This window comes from Pagrus major, chromosome 8 (assembly GCF_040436345.1).
Source record: "Pagrus major chromosome 8, Pma_NU_1.0".
NCBI classification, from domain to species: Eukaryota; Metazoa; Chordata; class Actinopteri; order Spariformes; family Sparidae; genus Pagrus; species Pagrus major.
The window spans coordinates 2,758,059-2,774,770 of record NC_133222.1 but is presented as its reverse complement, the minus strand read 5'-3'; the positions used below and the strand labels follow the sequence as shown (position 1 = coordinate 2,774,770).

General features: G+C 42.8%; 1 protein-coding gene across 1 annotated transcript in view; it reads right to left on the bottom strand.

Annotated features, from left to right (window-relative positions):
• Positions 1 to 16,712, bottom strand: part of cadps2 (Ca++-dependent secretion activator 2) — a 184,293-nt gene that overhangs the window by 19,417 nt on the left and 148,164 nt on the right. The window contains exons 20-26 of the mRNA XM_073472131.1: positions 16,514 to 16,633; positions 15,061 to 15,090; positions 10,910 to 11,065; positions 10,370 to 10,517; positions 6,592 to 6,606; positions 3,383 to 3,457; positions 2,563 to 2,646 (exon numbers count right to left, since the gene is read on the bottom strand). Coding sequence (XP_073328232.1) covers positions 2,563 to 2,646; positions 3,383 to 3,457; positions 6,592 to 6,606; positions 10,370 to 10,517; positions 10,910 to 11,065; positions 15,061 to 15,090; positions 16,514 to 16,633 — 628 coding nt within the window. The remainder of the gene's footprint in view (positions 1 to 2,562; positions 2,647 to 3,382; positions 3,458 to 6,591; positions 6,607 to 10,369; positions 10,518 to 10,909; positions 11,066 to 15,060; positions 15,091 to 16,513; positions 16,634 to 16,712) is intronic.

Below are 16,712 nucleotides of genomic sequence, written 5' to 3'. Positions count from 1 at the left end.
CCAGAGAGCATGCTGGGATAGGTGGGACGTACCGCGGCGGGGATGAGGATTAAGGAGGTGAGGTGAGACTGTTGTGCTGCTCTTCATCTCAGCTGGGCGATGAGTCAGTTTAGGATGTTCTCACATCGGAGTTTCAAACGACTTTCTGCTCCCAGAATATTATGTTAACATAATAATTATGTCTTTGATTTACTTAATCACGCTTTCGTATCGTTGGCCTTAATTTAGACAAAAGTTTCAACATACAACATATTTATCGCCATTTTTCTTTAAGTCTTCTTATTAAAAAGCTCAAAGTGTGACAGAGTGTACAGACCTCATCACTCGAGATGTTTTATTATCCTGACTGTTGAGATTCACTCATCCTTAAACACTCACACATTATTAACATATCAAAGCGATCCGTGGGGACAAACAGCATTAATGATGGATTATATTTTCAGCCTGTGTGAGGACGACATCATGTGTTCGTGCCTTCAGAAACAAAATCACTCTTATTGATGATGTTTGTTCGGATCAGAGACCAAAGCACCCGGTTAGGCTTTGGGAAACATCCTGGTACTTTCTTACTACTTCATAAAAAATCAGGAAGCCATCGTCGTCTACACAGGGAGGGCGTAGCGTGAGCAGCGTGTTAGCAGAGCGGCAGCTTCAGCGCTAATCGCTGCAGTTACGCACATAAAACAGAAGAAAACATATTGACAGACAGACACATGTGAGTTAAACACAAGCTGAAAAGTCGCTCGAATTAAAATCTGTATGGAGTTAAAACATGTTAATCGGTGAGGTGGAATTTGTTTCCTTTGGACAGAAGCAGGCGAGCTGTTTCCAATCTTTATGCTAAGCTAAGCTAACGGCACACCTACAACAAAAATAGAGCACTTTTGAATAGGTGACTGACTCCTGTTGTGTTGCAGTCGACATCAAGAACATGACAGAAAAACAGCGACTAGCTGCTTCCTTTTAAAATATCTTTTACTTTAGTCTCTCTTTCAAACTCAACGCACACTTAACGATGTTCGAGTGCTACTCGAGCAGAGACGGATGTTAACGAACTGACAAGCCAGCGTCCTTAACTTCATCGGGTGGATCAGCGTATTATATTTCCAGAAAAGGTTTTAGGGAGAAAGATTTGTGGTTCTGGAGAAAAAACAAAAACAGAAAGTTGGTGGCAGGTCTGCGACAGGACGTGAAGGAGTCGGATGTGTTCAACACACATCCGCCGCTCCAGCCTCACTCCACACTCTTACTGTCCTGCTCCCTGCATTGTCACTGCTTTCATACACTGACGCTGGATTTAAGTTGTGAAGAGCACTTTCTAAGGATGCTGGATACGTCTCCTAATTTGGCCAAAGAGGACGACTGAAGCTGAGATGGGGTGAGTCCACCGGTGAGCGTGATAGGCTGAGAAACTTGTCAATCAATTGAAATTGGAAGAAGTGAACTGAGAGCATCAATGTCACAAATACAGGAGATGTATTTTTATTATAGTGGTCAAAAACATTTAGTAAGAAAGGAAGAAGAAATCTTTCTTTTTCCATTTTGGGTGAATTTCTCCTCCGCAGTGTTTTTTTTCTGTTTGGATCGAAGCCTGAGAGGTTTGGAACAACTGATTTTATATCTTTAATCCCAGTGGGTGCTTTTAAAATCTGCCAGGATTCATATTAAAGAGACGGAAAATGTAAAACGTGCAAAAACACAAACCACAGAGGAATTGTACTTTGTTAATTTTGAGCTGTTAATCACTTTGGAGAGAACGAGAGGTCACTTTATCTTTGTGAGATCTAATTCTGGAGATTAAACCTCTCTCTCCTTCACACCTTGCACGCCGCCAAACGTTAACGCCTCATCACCTCGACACTTTAACTCCTGCGTCGTACGCGTCCTCGTCTCCTCCTCCCGCTCGCTCGCTCGCTCGTCGCAGCCTCTGATCTTTGCCACGCCGCCGCCGTTCATTAACCGCTCGACACCCGAACACGGCTGCCGCCCACAAACCGACACTTCAGCAAAACACATCTCCAAGGACAAGAGTGCAATTAATTAGGCTTGTTGTGTGATCTTTGGCTCCGGAGCTGCAGATGGAATTAAAAACCCTCTTTATGTTTCACACATGTTTACAACCGTATGATGACAAACTTTAAAAAAAAACAAAAAAAAAAACAACAAGCACATGACTGAGGCTGAATGCAAAGAGCGGCCGCTTTGCATTTCCAGGCTGCTTCATCCTCCAGCCGACGCTCCGGCTGTCTGAATGGAAACACAAATATGGAAACCGACTGTGACGGACACAGTGAACAATAAAAAACAGCAGGCAGATCGACGGACTCACGGGGACTTCCACATATTTGGCAGCTGCTTTCACCTTTCGGGGGGGGGAGGCAGGAGGAGGAAGAGGGGGGAGGAAGAAGAAGAAGAAGAAGAAGAAGAAGAAGAAGAAGAAGAATGACACTGAAGTTCAGCTGGGAAGATCTGGTTTCCAGCAAATAACAGGTTGCCTGTGTGAGCGGTGAAAGAAACAGCTCGGCGCTCTCTGTTTCCAGGAACAAAAACATGGCTACTCACTGTGAAAGAGAGGATTGAAGAGAAGAATGTGCCTTCATCGTATCTCGAGAGCTTGGAGAGGACGCCGTCTAAAACAGCGGCAAACTGCAGACGGAGAGGACGAGACACAATCACTGTTCACTGCTTCAGTTGCAGATTTTTTAGAAACTTTTCATCCTTCTCAGGAAATGTTCTTGACATTTTATTTTCTTGTGCCGGTGCAGTCAGAATATTTCAACTTGTTCCTATAATTTTCTGAAATCTCTGTTTTTATGTTTTTCTATCGTTCAGTCTTTGAAGGGAAACATGTTGAAATATTCTCACCGCACTGGTGGAAGAAAATACATAATGTGTGTTTTACATCCATCATGGTTTCAAACAATTAAAACTTAGCCTCAAAATAATTAAATAAATAGGCTTAATGTATAAAAACATGATATTTATATAATTAAGAAATAAAGATTATAGCTACCCTTTAAAGAAATAATGAAAAATAATAATACTAATAATAAAAAAATACAATAAAAACATTAAAGCAAAAATAATAAGAATAAGAGGCAAGAAAAGGAAATGAAGTAGAAATAAATTCCCACAAATCCATATAAATACAAAAAAGTATAATTAGAGAGCACATTTAAAAAATCTGAGTTAAAACGTGTTAAATGTGTCATTATCCAGCCAAAAAAATAAAACAACTAAAAAACTAAAAAATGTAATCCAAAGAGAAAATAGCCGGACAAAAGGCTTAAAAATAAATAAATAAATAAAAAACACAAAATTAGAAAATACAAAAACAGCAGAAAAATAAATTGATTTGATTGGAGGGCGAAAAGGGTTTTACCTTTGAAACGAGGGAAGAAATCATGTCTTTGAACGCCTCGTCAATCAGAACATCTATTTTGGAGTGGTACTGTTGCTGCAGGGGGGGGGGGGGGGGGGGGGGGGGGGAGGGGGGGGAGGAGGGGGGGGACGGGGAGCGATGGGGGACAAAAAGCAATATTTTTATTATTTTCAGAAAACTGATGGGACACAAAGGCCAAAACTGACTCCTCGCCTCCCTGATACAGAACAACAGCATTGTCTGTGCTGTAAAAGACAGAAATAAAAACCTACAACACTCGATGTGAACGTCTATTCTTCACACACACACACACACACACACACACACACGCACACGCACACCCCTCCTGACACGGCGAGGCGTGAAAAACCTTCCCATCCGTGTAACGCCGCTGAGTTAAGCAGCTAATAGGACCATTATGCGGCTGACTGACATTCCCGTCCGCGCTGGAAAAGCGAAGGAATCTGAAGGATACTTTTTGTGCGGCTCCCTACAATTAGAGCAGCCTTGTATTTCTCTAAAGCACCGGTCCAGCTGCGAGGACCAAAGGCTCACACAAGATTCAATTAATCCGCCATTTCATGTCTCGTTTGGCCCCCCCTAAAAACATATTCATGGCACCTTTTCCCTTGAAGGAAGGAGGGAAAAAAAAGGCTGGGGCTGAGCGCTGAATGGCAGCAGCAGCAGGGGAGTTCATCTCTTGGCGACAATGCCCTTTCACTGGCCGTCTAAAGAACACCCAAATTAAAAATTTCAATCAACAAAGCGCACGGATCGCTGACAAATTGCGGGTCCAGGGAGGTCAGCGCCGCCAGCCCTAATTGTGTTTTTTTCCCTCCACAAGTCCGCAAAATGGCAGTTCTCTTTCAGCACGCCGAATCTTTTTGGCAAATCTTGAGAGCTTTTCTTTTTTTCTCTTTTTACCTCAATTAACATTGCTGCTTTTGCCTTCTTTATTTCTACAAAGGCCGCCATAAAAAGCAGAGAGGAGCAGAAGAAATTGTTTGGTCTTTGCCATGTGCGCAGCAAAAAACTGAAAAGAACAATTATTGCTTTTAAAAACATTTATCTGGTCGTTGAGCTGCAGCCACCGCTGCTACTTCAGCTCTGTGAGATGTTTTGGATTCTGAACTGGGTCACATTTTCAACATGACCCCCCGCGAAACTATTTCAGTGACCTGAGCAACAAAACGACAACAGACCGATTAGCATTTTCATTGGTTTCGGCTGATCACCCGAGTTTAACACACGTCTATAAAATGAAAAATTCCTCAATCCAGCAGAAGAATTTCTCGTCTGGATTAAACTGTCAAGTAGAGATTCTTCACAGGGTGTCTGCTCGCTTCGCAGTTGAACTCCCGACGTCTGGACGCCGTCCTCCCTACAAACGAGAGGCGAGAGGGGCAGCAGAATTTGTCGCTGAGGTGTCAGGTATGTCCGAGTGCTTTGCTTCAGTTCGACGCACTTGAAGACTCGTGGCAGAAAACTGACCACACCAAAGGTTTGGATCAAGTCTAGACTCTTCAAGACCCTTCAGACTGCCGGTCAGGGGTCAGAGGTAAGGAGGCCTCATTCACAGCACCGACTGGCGAGTGAACACGAACGAGCATCAAGTGAATCAGTGGAAATCAAGAGTGTCTGCGGATGTTTTAAGACCACAAAGAAACAAATGTGTTGGATCCATACATTACAGTGAGGGCAGAGCAGGTTACACCACATACGTGGAGATGTAACCTATAATTTACACCTTCCTGAGCAGGAGTACATCAGGATTTGAAGTGTGGGGGAGTTAGAAGGGACTCAAAAAACAAAAGTTTGAATTTGGGATTATTCTTCAAAAACCAAAACCATCAACCTTTGTCTTTACGGGATCCTAATGCTGCAAAGAATGACAGGTCAAATCAAATTAAAGGTCTGCAAACTGTTTACTGCTACGCGCACTGTTGGCTACTGATGTTATGAGTGGTCACGTCCGGACTTCCCCGCAAAAGTGTCTGCAAAGTCCACGAGTGTCCACAATTTATTCAGTCCACAAGGAGCCTCAAACGGACTTTCTGCAGACTTCCAGGGGAGTCCAGACTTTAGCGGACTTCACTGATTAAATTACCCATAATTCATTGCAAGACAGATGTGACATTGTAGTTTTTCCAATTGCCGACTTAAATAACAAGAAACTTTTATTTTTGCTGATTCTGGCGCCCCCTGGGGACAAGTGCCGTACCACCAGACTGCAGAGCAGCTTCTTTACTCCTCAATTTATCTACAGCATACAACAGCATCTACGCCATAAAAACAGTTTTAATTCGATGTCTTATTCAAACGTGGCATATCACGATATCATCATCTGCTTGTTAGTGGACTTTCACATCAGGAGGTGGAGGGGAAGGTGATGTTATAGGCCAACAAGGCTGACAAACAGCCGACCGCAGTTTAAGTCTGTAGGGACATTTCCAACAGTTTTAGTGGCGACCAAAACTGGGTGATTTTCAAGGGAAGTCGGACCATCTCTTGCCGTTTTTGTGGTGACCGAAACAGGTATTTCACAAGCCAACAAGGCTGCAAAGCTGCCGATTGCAGTTTGAGTTTGGGGACATTTCCAGACGTTTTAGTGGCGACCAAAACCGGCTATTTTTCACAGGAAGGCAGACCATCTCTAGATGTTATTATGGCAACCAAAACAGATATTTTCAGCCAAACCATGATGTTTTTCTAACTCTAACCAAGTGGTTTTTGTGCCTAAACCTACCCAGAGCATAAGCACAGCGTGGTAACAAGAGAAGAATACAAAATTAAACCCAAACAAACGTAAAGTCCAACATAAAGAGACGTTAACACTGAACTTACCTGTGGATTTTCAGAAACATACTTGGCCAACATTAATTCTGGTGATTGGGTTGCCTGGAGAGGCCGAGCACTGCGTGTTTTCTATTTCTGCCGCTTCATCTAAACTTAATTAGCTGGATTGGGCGTGTTCAGTCAATCAAGAGCTATTCAGGTGTGAGCAGAATGAGGAAAGCTTGAACATATGCAGTGCTGGGACTCTCCAGGACCACAAGTCGACACCACTGTCCATAAAAGGGTTGTAAGGAAGCTGAAATGACTCAGGTTCAATTGATGATTTCAAAACATGGAAGGTTTGTGTTTTGGTGGAGCTCATGTGGAGAAGTGTGAGAGGGGAAAAAAGGCGATGAGGCGATGAAGGGACTTACCCATTGTTTGTCAATCTGGGATTCAAACAATGATGTGCGGGACACATGGACATGAGGGACAGACGAGGACATGAGACAAAGAAAAGAGGGTAAACACAGTCAACCAAACACATTTTAAATCCCATTAATGACATAAAAAAAAAAAATTTCATTCAAATATATAAGGAAAAAGAAATTATCTTCACACAAATGTCTTTCCATAGTTTTACTACTTTTCATTTCCATCATGATTTGGACCTTGAATCAAACACTTGATGTTAAAAAGTCATTTTGTCCAACAAAAGCAACACATTTTATTGTGAAACTCGGTAATTGTCAGAATGTGCAAACACTTTCTGAGATATAAACCCAAATATTATCATTATCAGTCTCAGTTGTTCCTGAAGCATCTCCGACGGTCGGCTGAAAAAAAAAAGGAACGTAAAAACCAGCAGAAAGCCAGCAAGTTGTAAAAGCTTTTCTCCTTTTGAAAACTCCTCAGAATGATGTCTTCGATCAAACACTCTGAACATTTAATCATCAAGGTTATTCAGATGGAGTTTTTAGGCTGAATGAACTTCAGCCCGACAGGCTGAATGAAGCATTTAACACAAACGGAGGTTTTGTTGTGTTTGGAAACCCAAATGGACTTCATGAAATCAGTTTAGGCCTTTTTTAAGTGGACGGATACAAAATGCTCAAAGCTTACATATTCGTTGACATCTCTGTTCAAGATGTTAAATCTGTTATTACACCACACACAGCATCGGGTCCTTACAATCATACTCTTTCTTGGTTGATGCAGATATCTGATCTATTTTCTGAATGCTGTTCCTTTGACTTCTGATCTCTCGTTACTTCCATGGACCATTTTTAAACAGCGGCCATTTTCCTCAGGAATCACCCTCGGGGTGTTCAGATGTCGTACTGCTCTGTTCCAGGTTTGCAAATCCTGTAAACGTTGTGAATCTGAGAGTTGTTATCACTCCACTGCTTCCTGACTGATCAGCAACAGAAAAAGTCAACGGACAGTGAGAGACATCGGGCCGTATGTCAAGATAATACAACACGTGATGGCCCGTTAGCTTTCCGATAGATAACAGCTGATGTTAGCATTCAGCCACTTCCTGGCTAACCTTACCGTGCTGTAGTGTGACACAACACGACAGGAAAGGTGATGAAACGGTAACGTTAATGTTAGCTGGATGTGGTTGAATGCTACCTTGAAATATTCCCCGATGCTGATATCCCACAGACCAGTTCATTCAGATCCGGCCTGACTGGATCAGTCTCTTCCGACTGAGGTGGTTACATGAGGCATTTTTATTCTGATTGAGCTTCTGTGAGAAAAAGGAAATGTACCTTTTTATTTTTCTTTCTATCTATATATTGTTTGTAATGTGTTTCCCTGTGACCCCCCGATGCCGTCCACAAGCTGAAACGTGTTGGTCTGATAGTAAAGTTCTTCAGTCTGTACACACTGCGAGTGTTGCTGGAGTTTGACCTCTTTGGATAATAGAAATCAGCCACACCTTCGTCATTTAAACTCTGGATGGAAGCTATGAATGAAGCTATGAATGAGTTGTATTCAACTCTGAGGATGGAGGCAGATATTCCTGAAAACATGGAGAGCATTCTTGGTCTGCATGAACAATAAACATAGACCGTGACCTTGTCCTGTATACTCAGCATACACACCGTGCATGTAAAGGCTACTCTAGATATTCATCAGACAGATCTTTATTTTCTTTTTAACGTGAATGTGTCCATCTTTATTTTGTTGTTTCGACTTTCCGCTTTATTATCTATTTATTTGTGGTGTGTGGAGTGGGTTGATCAAGCAGAGATGTTGTGGTGCAACACGACAATTCAGAGGAAAGAATTGATATAACTTTTTACTCCACCACATGTTTTAACAGCTTTAGCTTCAGCGTTTCCGGGTGGTATTATTGTCGGTGTTATCTGTTTTGCTCAGAGTAAACCGTCGGACAAAACCTGTGTCTATTCACTCATTTACTCGATAATGGAGATGGAAGCGGTGCCAGCCTGATTGGGTCACCAGTCAGCCTTCGTTTTCCTGGGAGATTTTGTGGCAGACAGAACAGCACAGTGAAGCGAGGTTCACCTGTGTTGTAGTCAAGACCGCCTAAACCGAGACCGAGTCAAGACCAAGACCAGTGGGAGTCCCACACTGCAAACCAGAGGCACTCCTGAAACTGATGAAATGAAAACACCCACAGAAGACAAATGAAAATTCATCTTCATTCACCTCTTTAATTGCCATATATATTCGAGCCCGACCGATATACAGGGTCAGTATTATCAGCTGATATTGGCCGATCACAAACAAACCCTGAGGAGTTAAATCAACTTCACCATCTTTATTCAACACCCACCCACCCACCTAACACAATATTTTGTGGAAACATTATGTTTTCTAGGTGTCTCATAGAAACCATCATTAAGTAAAGATGCAGTATAACGCAGTGATGTCCCTGCAGTCATGGCCTCGACCGGTCTTGAAATAAAAATCCACAGTCCTCTTTGTCTCAGACTGAAACGGGACCAGTGGTGGTCTTGAGACAAAAACCGAACTCGAGCGCTGCAACAAGAGATTTTACATACAGCACATGTTTATGACGAGCTTATAAGATATAATGCTCTGTCAACTTTGTATAAATGAGTTAAACTCAGCTCCACTTCGATCAGCTACAACAGTAAAAAGCTGTTGTATTTAAATTTTAATATGAACTAAATCTACTCATCAAATAATAATTACAGCACTAAACAAAAAGAACAATAAAGGTTATATTTTTATATGACGAGGCAGCACTTTCCTAAATATATTAAAATCCTGCTCTGTCTTGTTGAAACTGTTGAATAAACCCAGTCAGTATAAAACCAGAACCAGGCTGTTCGTGCATGAGGCTGGTCTGTAGAGCGTCTCTGTGCAGGCAGATATTCAGTGTTTGTCAGCAGGAATAAATGGACACACGATGTTTTCTAGTGGTGGAAGCTGCAGAAGAGAGGCAGCTGAAGGTTAAGAGAACAGCGAGCTTAGCTCTCTGTCAAGACTGCCGGCGGCCAAGGGTTTCGCTCTCAGCGACGCCAAGGCTGCCGCCTCACACAGGCTTCACGGTCATCCATTTAACAGCTCGTGTCGAGCGTTTGGCCGTTTCAAGTGAACACAAATACACCTGAACTCCACATCTGCTGGATGTTTGGAGGGAAACAGTCACGTTTTAGTGGCTTGATCTGACAGTTTGACTCGACCCGTTTTCGGTGTGAGGCTGAAAATAAAAGACGACGGAGGGTTTTAAAAGCTCGCACACAACAACGCTCTGATGATAAAATGTGAGAGGCGAACTGAAAAATACAAACATCCATCGTAAGTGATTTCTTCAGGCTCTTTTTAAAAGAAAACCAAAATCAGGCAATGTGCAGATCCTTCTCTTGTTTCAGGTTATTTTTTAGGAGTGAGTTTTAGTTTTGTGAAACGAGACAGAATACGGCTGAATAAGGGTGAAATGAGTTCATTTCAGTTGAATCACTGCAATTAAAGCGATTCACTCCTGGTTGACTTGGAAACTGAGAATTTGCTCACTTGACTGAACAATCCTCCACAGAACGATCCTCTAATCACAGATAAAACCTTGATTCACACAAATGTTTTTGTTGTAGATTGGCTGCAGTGACACGTCTGTAATGCAACGGTATAAAATCCAAACACATGGACGCTGTGATGATGTCACATCCCTGACGTGACGCCGTGTAATCAGTCACGTGACCGTCAGCTCACCTCCTGACCGGTGTCCAGCACGCAGAGTTTGGAGCACTGCTTCTTGGCGTCCATCAGCACGTTGAACATGGTGCAGACCGACAGCGGCACCCTGAAGTCCGTCGACTTACTCGCTTTCTGCATTTTGGCATCAAATGCAGATTTTGTTCTGTGGGACAAGAAATAAAAAAATGTCTTCATGACTGAAATTTGATGCCTTTTTGTAAAACTGTGGCACATTTTTGTGAAAGTTTTTATTGTAGCGTTAAAAAGAAGGGAATAGAAACATTTCATTAAGTATTATATCAAGAACCTTCAGAGTTTGTTGAGCTTTGAGAGGTTCTCAGGTTAGAAATGAGTCACATTCGTACTTGTTGAGGTTGTGAATCACTAAAGGTTCATATCTGAGTGTATTTACTGGGTTATATTCTGTTTTCGTAGTGTTAAAACGGATTCCTGCAGTTGGCATGCGGCACAAGAATAAAGACAGAGAGAAAGAGCGAGTTGGATCCAGACAGATGTGGAGGTTCTGATCCAGCTGTGGGGACCTCTCAGTCTGACCTCTTGACGCAGGCCTCCATCATGTCGCTGGCCATCAGTTTGAGTCTCTGCTCCAGATGTTTGGCGAACTCGGGCTCCGGCCAGTGGAGGTCCAGCACGAACATCTGCAGAGCGTCCAGCTTCCAGAACAAATCCTCGGAGGTGGCCGAGCCGTTACTGCAGGGAGGATGAAGAGCGTGATGAGCTGAGTATCTCAAACATGACGACAACACACACGCTTTTACATGAACTCTAACTCTGTGTGAGGATCTCTGCTCTTCTTCAGCACAGGTGGTTTTAACTGTGAATCAAATTGAAACTACAACTACAGCAAACCTAAATGTGAGTACAGGCTCTGACATGTACTCAGAGTATCAGAGTAAAAAGTCTCCCTCTGAAGGACATTTGTGGTCAAAGCTAACTGAAGCTCACGTCATATTAATATAATTCAAAGACTATTAAAGTTAAAGGTAGAGTCAGTAGGATTTGTCCCAGCTGTTCCTGAATGCACCACAAAGATAGTTGATAGTTGAGTCTCATTCCCAGGACGTCAAGCAGCCACATGTTGGGTTGGTAAAGCGTCCCGAGCAGCAACAAAGTGAGAAAATAAGAAACTCTCTGCAGATACGAGACACTAACACGCCTTTTCTCCCCATTCCAGCCTCCCTCTCTGTCTGTTTACGTCTTCTTAAGTCTTTGTTTCGTCTCGCTGCGTCTGAAATCAGTCTGGTGATGTTGGGAAGGCGGCGTGCGATGACGCTAAATAACAATAATCCATAATTCACCTCAAATGCATCAAACTAAAGTAACGAGGCTGTTTTGAAGCTGTGAGGAGGAGAAAGTTCAGATACTTTTACTCAAGTTCACTTATTTATGTTTCATAAATAAAAAAGAAAATCACTCTTGACTCTTCGTCATAAACAGGATGTGAACTCTAACCACCTCCTGACTCGGACTCGCCTCGCTCTTTACAGTACTAGAGGGGTACAGCGTCAAACTTTGAAGCCTCGGACTGTCGACCAGGCTGCTGCAGTCGGAGCGGGAATCACACAGTAACTCACGAAATGATTCAAGATACGTTGCCCAAGATAACGATGGTATCACAACATCAGCGATTGTGCACAATCATCTAACGATACATCACAATATCTGTCTCACTGAAGAGCACAAAATAGCCCCTGAAAAGGTAAACTGCAGGAAATATGTTTTTTCCTCTGCATGCGGTGCCAGAATCACATAATTTGAGACTAACTGAGATGAAAAAATGGAGAAAAAAGTACAAAGAGTACAGAAAGAACTGAGAAAACAAATCAGCAGAAGGGCAGGATATTACTGAGTTGTATATAATGTGCACAAACACGTATGATCCTCTTTTCACTGGTGTAGACGAGAAAACATCACGAGTTCTCAGTAATCTGCCCCGAGAAAAACAAAGCAGAGTGTATTCAGGTTGTTGTGAGCGTCTTCAACAGGTTTTTTGGTAGTTTTGGTGCAGAGCTGTGTGTTTTCAGTCAGTAAACACAGCGCCAGGCTGAAACAGAGACAGATGGACGTCTCCCCGCCTTCTCCCCTGCGCACAGGTTACACAGCAACACATGGCAACGCTCGCCGCCACCGACATCCAAGTGTACAGCGCCCGGCTAGAATGACAGCCACAGGAGGATGGAGGAGGGGGTAGGAGGGTGAAGGAGGGGGGGTTAAAACAAGCGCCACTCACTCCCTCACTTTTCTCACTTCGCCTTTAAAAGACTGTTACCTTAACAAGTGGCGCACAGGAATAAACGCTTTGGGCTGAGTCCGTGGTGCAATTAAACGCTCGGCGGCTATCCCCCTCATGTCTAATTAGCGGTGCTCTTCTCTGAGCGCGCTCCGCCCCGCTCCCCGGGGAACGGGACGATCCCACTCGCCCGTCTGTGCTCGCTAATGAAGTGCCAGCTTTTTTTTTTTTTCTTCTCTTTTTTTCATTGGACCGAGGAGGGCCAAGTGAAGTGAGGTAGAGGAACAGTGTGGTCTGTGTTGTGGGAAAGGCTGGGGGAGTCGGAGTGAGGAGCCTTTTTAAGAAAACGCAGCCTCCTGGTTGAGCGTTGGTGGCCTCGACGTGGCCGGCGGCCCTGCAGCGGATCAAACCTCCAACATTTCACTGATGATACAGCTGCAACTGACGTACAGTCACCTCAGTTATTTAGTGTTTTAGTCTGGTAAATGTCATACAATTATGAGAGGTGTCCATCACAAGTGTCTTCAAATGTCTTGTTTTGTCCGACCAACAATCCAAAGTTAAAAAAAAAATGTAATAAAATAGAGAAAAGCAGCAAATTATAACCAGAGGATGTTGAGATTTTCATGTCTTGTGTTTTGTATTCATTACTGTCATCGTATTTTTCCTACGATGCATATTTTTTGGTCACAGCAGCACAAAATCAACTCCTTTTAAAGCAACCGCTGCAATCCGTCGAGTCCTTTGTGGCGATGACGTAAATCAGCACAAAAGTGAAACACACATAACCGTTGAGCAGTACCAGAGGTGGGAAGTAACAAAGTATTTGTACTTTGTGTTTCAGGTATCTTTACTTCATCTGAACTTTCTCCTCCTCACATTTTCAAAACAGGCTCGTTACTTTAGTTTGATGCATTTGAGGTGAATTATGGATTATTGTTATTTGGCATCATCGCACGCCGCCTTCCCAACATCACCAGACTGATTTCAGATGCAAGGAGACAAAACAAAGACGTAAAAGACGTAAACAGACAGAGAGGGAGGCTGGAATGGGGAGAAAAGGCGTGTTAGTGTCTCGTATCTGCAGAGATTTTCTTATTTTCTCACTTTGTTGCTGCTCGGGACGCTTTACCAACCCAACATGTGGCTATTTGACGTCCTGACGTCCGGAATGAGACTCAACTATCAACTATCTTTGTGGTGCGTTCAGGAACAGCTGGGACAAATCCTACTGACTCTACCTTTAACTTTAATAGTCTTTGAATTATATTAATATGACGTGAGCTTCAGTTAGCTTTGACCACAAATGTCCTTCAGAGGGAGACTTTTTACTCTGATACTCTGAGTACATGTCAGAGCCTGTACTCTATTACTTTTACTGGAGTAAAGAAGCTGAATCAGTACTTCTACTTTTACCAGAGTATCTGAACTTCTACCAAAGTAGTCAAGCCGACTTGACTGTACTGACCTCTGAGGGGAAGGAAAGATAAGAGTCCTAAGTCGAGGAAGCTATTGTAGCTTATTAGCTGTGTGTGATCACAACCTCCTCTGCCGGAGTATAAACGGCTCCATTACAGACGAACAAACAGTCATGAGACAGAAGTCAACGGTACAAAGAAACTGTGTGAATCCTCTAATAGAGAGTGTTTTTCTCTCTTCAACAACCTTTTACTGAACTAAATGTACAATCCAGAGAGCGACATGTCAGAGGGGAGAACCTGGTCGGCACAGAGATAATACAAAGAAACTGGGAGAGATATTATAACTGTAAATGTTAAGTACACGACTCATAAATCAGGCGACATATTAAAAGAAATATTGCTTGTAAACTTTTAAAAATGTATTATTGACAATAACCAATTAGATTTGTGTCATTTATATACATTTTGCAATCAGTTACAGATGTCAGGAACATGTTTATCTTTATTTTTATTCTATTTCTTTTTAGTATTTCATAGATAAACAGACGGATGTGAGTCATGAGAACGGGAATCTGTTAAGTCAATTTTCCTACATCCCAAAATTCAATAAACATTAAAGCAAATGTTGCTGTGAAGATTCATGTATTTGTCGACTTGAGAAATCTTGAAAGGTATTTTCCTTTTGTCGTATTTTGTTTTTATAAGTTACAACTTATTCATTTGTGATAAGTTATATGAACTTGTGATGTTGTTCTTAGAATCACAAGAAAATCAGCTCTTAAGCTGCTTAAATGTAAAACTGAATTCATGGACTGTTTTCTTTGTTCCTGGCGAGCAAAGACAACCTTTAAAATCAATACTACCTTAAAACAGGGCGGGTCAGAGGGGATAAATTGTTGTAAACACTGAAAGCTGAAGGACAGACGTGATTTTCTTTATTTTGTTTTGTTTTGTTCCAGGGCGGAAGAGGAGCGGGTGAGATTTTTCCGACAAAAGCTTTCACATATTGGAAAAAGCGGAACGTCTCAACTTACAAGATGTCAGGCAGATTTATTCCTTGCAAGCTGCAAAAGAAAACGACGGTGTTGTTATTATTACTTCACTGATCGTGACATGCACACAGCACAGCACAAGGACTCGTGACACGTTACAAAATCTGCACCAACGAGTCTCTGAGGAGCGATCGCATGCAGGCGGCGCCCCGCTGACAAAAGAGCCACAGTGTCACAGAAACAATTTGAAACCACAAAGCTGCCTCTCATGCCGAGCCGGGCTTTATTCAGACGAGCAGGGTGCTGCATGCTCTTCAGTTCACTCTCAGAGACCCGGACTGACCGTCATGACGGAGGTTTTGTGGTTTTCAGTAACTTAAAATAATAGTAAAATGTGAGCGGGGCTTCATGCAGGGGGGGAAACAAAAAGGAGTGGAGTTCTGACTTGGGAAGTTTCTTGATATAATAATTTATTTTAAACGATGGGGACAAACATGCACACAGACTGCCGAGTACAAAGGACAGACGGATGACGGACTTGGCAGGAGATCTTCATCCATACCTGAGCCCTGAAAACCCAAAGACCCACCTGATGCATACTGACTTGATATAAGACCTCTCAGTCTGTTCTCCACTTATCTACTCTATAATCCACCATGAGGAAAATTAGGGAAGCACAAAGTAGCTACCGTATAAAATTTGATAAGGAGTTACTCATTAACTAATGGTTAACAAGCAGTTAGTTACTCATTCGTGCCTCATTCGTTACCTGGTAACTACTCGAAGTTTTGTGCGCCTTATTGTGAAGTAACAGAAAGAAATGTTGTAATGTGGAACAAACCAAGTGGCTGTCTAAGGTTCAGAGCTGGAGAAGGAAACGGATCAACAGATTAAAGGCTCATTTATGCTCCTTTTACGTACGGAAACAGATACGTCGGTTTTAAAAAGATATCAGGCTAGGCTCTTCTAGACTTTTCCAAACGTTATCAGAACGAATGGCTCAACTTCCGACGGTGAAACGAGTCATTTCAGGGGGGGTTGTGATGCTCAAAATATTAAACAAAGTCTTTTGGGTCCCAGTGCGTCATGTGACGATGTAATTACATGGTTTGGCCACTGCAAAATCTGGCTTCAAAACCTGGCGCTCTTCCTGGGGGCCTGTACCTCTCCTCAAAAAGTTCAGCCATTTTTAAAACAGCTTCCTCTTCTGATCGTGTCTAGCTTGAACTTTTGGCTGCACTGCTACACCGTATCCGTAGGCTTTCAGAAAACATGCAGAAATACGGACGAGTACAGACTGGAGGCTCCGTCTGTATCCAAATATGTATCCAAGCATAAATGAGCTTTTACTCTGGCTTCAAACTAACAGGAGGCACAACATCAGCACCTCTCTATCGTCTTTGGGTCTGTTCGGGATCAGGTCTGGGTATTTTTTTATTGATGGATATCCTCTTGGATTGAGGCGAGACTCGTCTACCCCTCCTGTTATACATACGTGTTCTCACACAGCGGTCCCATCCATGCCGGCGCCGAGAAGCTGGGCATCTGTGGCAGTGTGAGAGGGAGGCTGGGGACTTTGGGAAGAGGAACGCTCGCTAGATTGTTAGTTAACGACCTGCCGGGTCAAAGTCAGCGGCGAGGTGGATCGATGGCATAAAAGGAAAATGTTAAAAGAACAAAAGAGAGAGAAGAAA